The sequence below is a fragment of the Eupeodes corollae genome, chromosome 2 (assembly GCF_945859685.1).
Source record: "Eupeodes corollae chromosome 2, idEupCoro1.1, whole genome shotgun sequence".
NCBI classification, from domain to species: Eukaryota; Metazoa; Arthropoda; class Insecta; order Diptera; family Syrphidae; genus Eupeodes; species Eupeodes corollae.
In genome coordinates, this window is record NC_079148.1 from 22,947,974 (window position 1) to 22,955,061 (window position 7,088).

The 7,088-nt window shown below is 27.6% G+C and overlaps 1 protein-coding gene across 1 annotated transcript; it reads left to right on the forward strand.

Annotated features, from left to right (window-relative positions):
* Positions 1-458: 458 nt before the first annotated feature.
* Positions 459-1,239, forward strand: LOC129946349 (cytochrome c oxidase copper chaperone). Its single transcript, XM_056056496.1, has 3 exons — positions 459-614; positions 771-905; positions 990-1,239. Exons 2-3 carry the CDS (start codon positions 778-780, stop codon positions 1,072-1,074), a joined length of 213 nt encoding a protein of 70 aa, XP_055912471.1. The 5' UTR covers positions 459-614; positions 771-777; the 3' UTR covers positions 1,075-1,239.
* Positions 1,240-7,088: the final 5,849 nt, after the last annotated feature.

The following is a 7,088-nucleotide window of genomic DNA, read 5'->3' on the forward strand; positions in this document are numbered from 1 at the left end:
ATAAAATAAATCAACCAATTTCGCCGCATGAAATGAAAAAGATGGGAGATTTGTGTGTCTATAGGTCCATAAAAGGAAAAAAAATGATTTATTTTGCCCATGGAAAATCCCATTATGATGCAAACCTTTTAGTTCTCCTTCTGATCTGGTTCTTGTCTGTCAATACAATGTTTAAGAATGGTAAATAAATCCACCATTAAGGGATGGGAGTCAACAGAAAATTTACTATATATAGTAAATTTATTTTTGATAAAATAACAAATGCATTCAATTTCAATTGTTTTTGATGCAAAAAACATATTTCTTTGTGCTGTAATATTGATGCCATTTTTATTCAACTCGATCCCAGAGGCAGTGATAAACTCCAGTGACACCAGTTTCAACTCAATTCGACTCAAATTTTCTGTTCTGAATATAAGCAGGGTATTTATTAGAGAACAGACCATTTGTTCGTGGGACACGCCTGTTTAACTGTCAAATAAAAACCACTAGGAAAAAAAGAACACAAATACAAAATTACAAAAGAAAAGATAATTCCAGGCAGACGATACTCAAGTTTGTTAGCTTTTTATTCTAACAAAATTCTAATCCTCATCGCTAAAATCTTTCTAAAAGTAAGCTAGACATTATATAGTTTATTTGTTTATAAATTTAGATAAAATCATTTTGAATTTCTTACTGCCCACAGAGTCAAAATTGTTTTGGCTTTGGCCATTACATGAGGTTACTTTAAAACTTAAAATATAAAAACATTTCATTTAACTTCTTAGACATAAAATGGGAAATGCACCTGTAAAAGAAGCTGTTCAAGCTGCAGCAACAAACGTTACCGGAATCCAACCAGAAAAACCCAAATGCAAAGCATGCTGTGCATGCCCAGACACAAAACGAGTTCGAGACCAATGGTATGATTTTCACAAAACCCTATAAACTTGCATCATACTTAAAGAGTCCTCTTAATTTAGAATTTGTTTGTTTTCTTTTTAAAGCATTATTGAACGAGGAGAAGAAAACTGCACAAAGCTGATTGAAGCACATAAGCAATGCATGCGTCAGGCGGGTTTCAATATCTGATGATGTTGAGTAAACAAATTAATTAGTAGATTGGTAACTATTCCTAAGATTTATCAGCAAATAACTTGGAATCAATTAGAGCTACTGTTACTTAAACGCTTATATTAATAGAAAACATGAATAAGTTATTATAAAATAGAATAAAATATTAATTTAGAAGCAGAATTGTGTACCTCCTTATTATGTAATAAAACAAAAAATACCTGACCTTGAAATGAGTTGTGATACAGCTATGACCTATGAGAAAAGTCGATGATTTAGTTAACCAATATAGTAAAGTTAGGTTAAATGTCACTTTTACTATTGCCGGAAGTCTATAAGAGGCCGTTGGGGATGATAAATAAATGTAGACGAAGATATCATTAGTGGTTTTGTAGAGACTAAGCGGCTATTCTTGTGATTCTTTTCGCCACAATATGGTTTGAAAAGTCAATTCTTAGAAGATTTTGCCTTTATATTTTTTGCATTTAAGATATCAAATAAAAAATCAAATTGTTTTACCTAACCAAAAGTACGTAAGATAGCTGGAATTCATAAGTACACTATTGATTTGTTTACAATATAACCTTCGATACATTTATTTAATATCGAATGCATTCCTTTAACTACCAGGTATATGGAATTCTCCACAGAAATGAAATAATGAACTCCAAACTCCTTTTTTTCTCCCATAAATCTTTTGGCACAACTAGATTATTGTGTAAAAAATTCACTACAATCTAACAGCTCTGCCAAAAAGAGAAATAAGTTTAGTTACATCTATTTACAGCCAATCGAATCAACCTGTTTCTTTTCAAGAATATTATTTAAAAATAAAAATGCATACGAATTATCCTAGACAAAAAGAGTCAACCAAATCCAATCGAAAAGCAATTCTTAACATAACCATATAATAACTTAATGATACGCAAAGATTGTTAATTGACTGGATAGCAGCCGATACAACATTCGGATCATTGTGCATCGTTTTAAGTCTTTCATGTTTAAGAACAACCCCAACAACACAGCTTATTATGTACATATATATGGTTAATATAACTTTCCACACAGGCTTCCAAATCCTCCACAATCTCCAGACCCAAAACCAATGGAAAATTTGTAGAAAGAATTTGTTTTGTGTTAAATATATATATGTTTAGCTAAAATCAGTTTCAAACATTTGTTCACAAAATTAACCGTATTTACTTAATAAACAAATGTAACAACCACTGAAAAAAATTTAAATTAATATGTACAACCTAACATGTTTGCAAAAGTTTAAAAAAAAAAAAAATAAGTTTAGAAATCGTTGTGTGCCAAAAATTACGTGTGGCAGTATATACAGTATATGTACTGTTGTTCTTTGAAAGTTATAATACAACATTAGAGCGGATAAAATTAATAAACAGCCAGGTTCTAAATTCCTACATTAAATTGAAAAGATTTAATTTATTTGTATTTTGTATTTATTGTATTATATTGTATTTTTATTCATTCATTTAAACTTAAAACTATATAACAATTAATTAATAAGAAAGGTGAATAATAGTGTTCATTCTTTAACTAGAAGTTGGTGGTGAATGACATCATTTGAAAATCGGGGTGACAATCGGTGTAAATTAAAATACAAGAAAAACGAAAATTTCGGGTCTTGTCCTTCTGGATGTTGAAAAGGCTTATGATAGCATATGGCACGATGGTCTACTTCATAAACTAAAATTATTCGGTTGTCCTTTATATATAATAAAATTAATACAAAGCTTTCTTAGAAACAGGCAGTTTCAAGTTAATTTAAATAGAATAAACTCTTCCATTAAAAATATAACATCGGGGGTACCTCAAGGGTCAGTATTAGGTCCATTATTATACATTTCGTATGTTGCTGATTTTCCAGATATATGGAACTGTGAAATAGCAATGTTTGCCGATGATACCGCCATTTACAATTCAAGTAAAATTGGGTATGAAATTGAAAATGACTTTCAACATGCTCTTAATAAAATTCATGATTATTTCATAACATGGAAAGTAAGGCTAAATGCTGAAAAAACACAGGCAATCTTTTTCACCAGGAAAAGAAAAACCTGTGCCTTACCACTTAATCAGCTAAAGATAAATAACTGTGATATCCCATGGGTTGATTCTGTCAAATATCTTGGTGTTTATTTAGACAAGAAATTAACTTTTCGGGACCATATTACAAATACCCTTAGCAAAGTACATAAGTATTGCCACTAAAATGATATACCCACTTATATGTAGGAAATCACCGCTAAGTAAGTTCAATAAGATTATTATCTGTAAGGTAATCTTCCAAGCTATTATTGTTTATGGATGCCCGTATGGGGAACTTGTGCAAAAACGCACTTAAAAAAATTACATGTTTCTCAGAATAAAACATTAAAAATGATGACAATTTTACCTTGGCATTTTTCCACCCAACTTTTACACTATCAAACTGGAGTTCATCTAGTTGCAAGAAAAATTGAAGCTCTCAATCAAAGATTGTATCTAAGATGTAGTGATTCAAATAATATGTTAATACAAAATTTAGTAAGTCAGTAATATTAATGTTTGTAAAATCGACACAATAATTATTTATTTGTCTATTTATTTATCTATGTACTTATTCTTTTAGTTAGTTGTTTATTTATTCATTTATTTATTTATTTATTCATTTATTTATTTATTTATTCATTTATTCATTTATTTATTTATTTATTTATTAAATTAATATTAATGTATAACAACTAGTTAACTTGTTTTTGATTGACCATTTTTTCTAAATATTATTATTGTAACATTCAATTATAAAATACCTATATACCAACTTGGCAGTTCCTTTAGTTTGTAAGTTTAATCTAGTAATTTTTTTTTATTATTATTATAAAGTATATCGAATGAAGGTTTTTTATCATAGTTTTCCTTCAAATGTAGTTTTTCTCAATTTAAATGTATTTATTTACTCTCATAACATTTTTCAGTTGTAAGATATATTCCAAATATCAAATCTCTGTGCAAGCTGCGTACTACGCAAATTTTTGTAAAGCCTTAATCTATGAAAAAAAAATAAAGTATCTATCTATCTAGAAAAACGAAAATTGAAATATAAGAAAATAAAAAAAATATTATAAGATACTTAACAATTCATTTATAATATACATATATAGCTATTTCATTTTACATTCATTTTATTGTAGCTTAAAAAAAATACTAAATTAACCAGTCTTTAACCTTTTTACTAAAACATGAAAAACGAAAAGTTTCTCTTATGGATAGGGATAATTTATTGAAAAAATGTGGAGCCTTAGGTATATGTATAAAAATGTTCTATAAGCAAATGGTACAATAACTAAGCTCATATTGTTCACACGAAGGTTGTACATTTAATAATTCCTACTAGGAATATTTCCGCTTTCAAAACTCTTAAAACATATGTATGCCTCGTTGGTAGAATTGGCAATTCCTTAAATAAAGGCCAACTTTCAGCCAACCGATTTTTAGTTAAAATAATTCGTATTGAATGCTTCTGCAATCAATAGAGGTCGAAAAGTATTAACATAGGAACCACCCAGCTTGTTATGCCGTATTGCAGCTTTGAGTTTGCAAGCCCATGATATATAACTTTTAAAACATTTTGGGAGCAAAAAGACTTAATTAAATACATTATTCGTGTGACCGATAACATGTATGTATGTTTTGATCATATGAATATGATTCTTCCAATTTAGATTGCTATCAATTACTACTCCTAAGCAAAACTCCTGATTGATTAGGGGATTTGAATTCTACAAAAAAAAAATCATTCATTAAGTAGTAGACTTGATTCGTAAAAAGTTGCATCTTCTACTTTGTATTTGGAAGAACGGACAAAGCATTTAAAACGATTTTTCAAATGTCTTCTCTATAAAATTTTTAGTAAAACAATATTCTTCACTTCCAAGTCACTCGCAAAGCATTACTAGAGTCTTTTTTTAACCATTCTTTGAAAACAGCTTTACGCAACAGCAGCTATCTCTAATAGATAACAGCGCAGCAGAATGATGTTTTATTGAAAAAAAATGTGTTTAAGTTAAAATTAAATTAATTTTATTGCTCTACATTTCGGTTTATGCGATCTTCAAGTGATTTGAATTCTACAAACAAATCCCTTAAGCACAGTTTTCCTTATGAAATTTCGAGTAAAACAATATTCTTCTTAAAATGTCCAAGTCAGGTCATTCTCAATCATTCTTTTCAAACAGCTTTACTCTATGAAATGGAAAACAACAGCTCCCTCTAATGGATATCAGCACAGCACAAATGAAAACAAAAAAAGAAGCTGGGATGCGACCCACACTGATAACTTCCCATCCCGTCTGTCAATTTATCTTGCTTAAAAGTTTGACTATATGTACTCGTATCAATTTTTACCAAATTTGCTATTGTACTATTTTTTGTAGATTCTATTTTTTATGAAAAACGGACTGTTGGATTTTTATATAAAAATTACTGAATAAAAAAATGAAAAAAAATAAAAATTACTAAAAAAAACAATATTTTCTGTGAAATAAAATAAGTTTGAAGCCAATATTTTTAATTTTTGAAAAGATATTTGAGTAGAATATAAATTTTTAGCAAGTTTTAGTATTGTTTATTTTTTGTAAAAAAAACTGTTTCGATTCGAATTTTTTAAAAATTTTATCGAATGTTGAAAACAATATTTCTTATAAGATAAAATTAGTTTGAAGCCAATATTTCAAATTTTTGAAAAGATATTTGAGTCGAAAATTAATTTTTACCAACTTTTCTTAATTTTTTTTAGGTTTAAAATTTTTTGTAGGTACAAAAACTGTCAATTCGATTTTTTTAAAAATTTCACTGAATGTTAACAACAATATTTTTTGAAAGATAAAAGATATTTGAGTCGAAAATCAATTTTTACCAACTTTTAGACATTTTTTTTAGGTTTTTATTTTTTTTTTTTTGTAAAAAAACTGTCATTTCGATTTTTCTCAAGATTTTTCTTAATGTTGAAAACAATATTTTTTATAAGTTGAATTTAGTAGGAAGCTATTATCAAAAATTTTTGAAAAGATATTTGAATCAGAAATCATTTTTTACCAACTTTTGTTAATTTTTTTTCGGTTTTTAATTTTTTGTAAAAAAAAACTGTCAATTCAATTTTTTTTTCAAAATTTTACTGAATGTTGACAACTATATTTTTTGAAAGATAAAAGTAAATTAAAGCCAATAGCTCAAAGTTTTAAAAAGGTATTTGAGTCGAAAATCAATTTTTACCAACTTCTATTAATTTTTTTTTAGGTTTTTATTTTTTTTTTGTAAAAAAACTGTCAATTCGATTTTTCTCAACATTTTTCAGAATTTTGAAAACAATATTTCTTTTAAGATAAAATAAGTTTGAAGCCTAGATTTCAAGTTTTTGAAAAGATATTTGAATCGATATTCAATTTTTACCAACTTTGAGTGAGGAGGTGATACATTTTTTTTCAGTTTTTTTGATTTATAAACAAAAACGCTAAATAGATTTTTTTCAAAAAATATACTTCTTTAATATCACGTTACAATATATTATATAAAAATTTAATTCAAGTCTCTAGCGTTTTTGGTTCGTAAGATATTTTTAGGGTTATCCAAAATTTTCACCTTTTCTCAAACTGCTATGCTATGGTAAAAAAAACCACCCACGCAATTTTCTTGAGAGCCCTTTCTGCATCTTTTTGCCTTATTACCTGTAGAACAAAATTTATTTGAAATTGATATCTGTTCTGGTTCTTGAGCTATGGACGACGAAAAAAACGTCTCGAACGTACGGATGTACGAACGTACGTACAGACATCTTTCTAAAAATCTTTTATTTCGACTCTAGACAAATCGGAATAACTTCCTATGAGAAGTTAAAAATATACAAATTGTTTTTATGAATTCGATATTAATAAAGAATACTGAAAACGATTTCACTGGATTTTCAATTCAGATTTAGATTACATTTCACGTGATTTAAGAATATAGTTGTTATAGTTTAAAATCTCCCT

Excerpts from the sequence above, each read along its gene's own strand:
- LOC129946349 (XM_056056496.1), top strand. The coding sequence starts at position 778 with ATGGGAAATGCACCTGTAAAAGAAGCTGTTCAAGCTGCAGCAACAAAC. Across the intron at positions 906-989 it reads AAACGAGTTCGAGACCAATG|CATTATTGAACGAGGAGAAG; the intron begins GTATGATTTTCA and ends TTCTTTTTAAAG.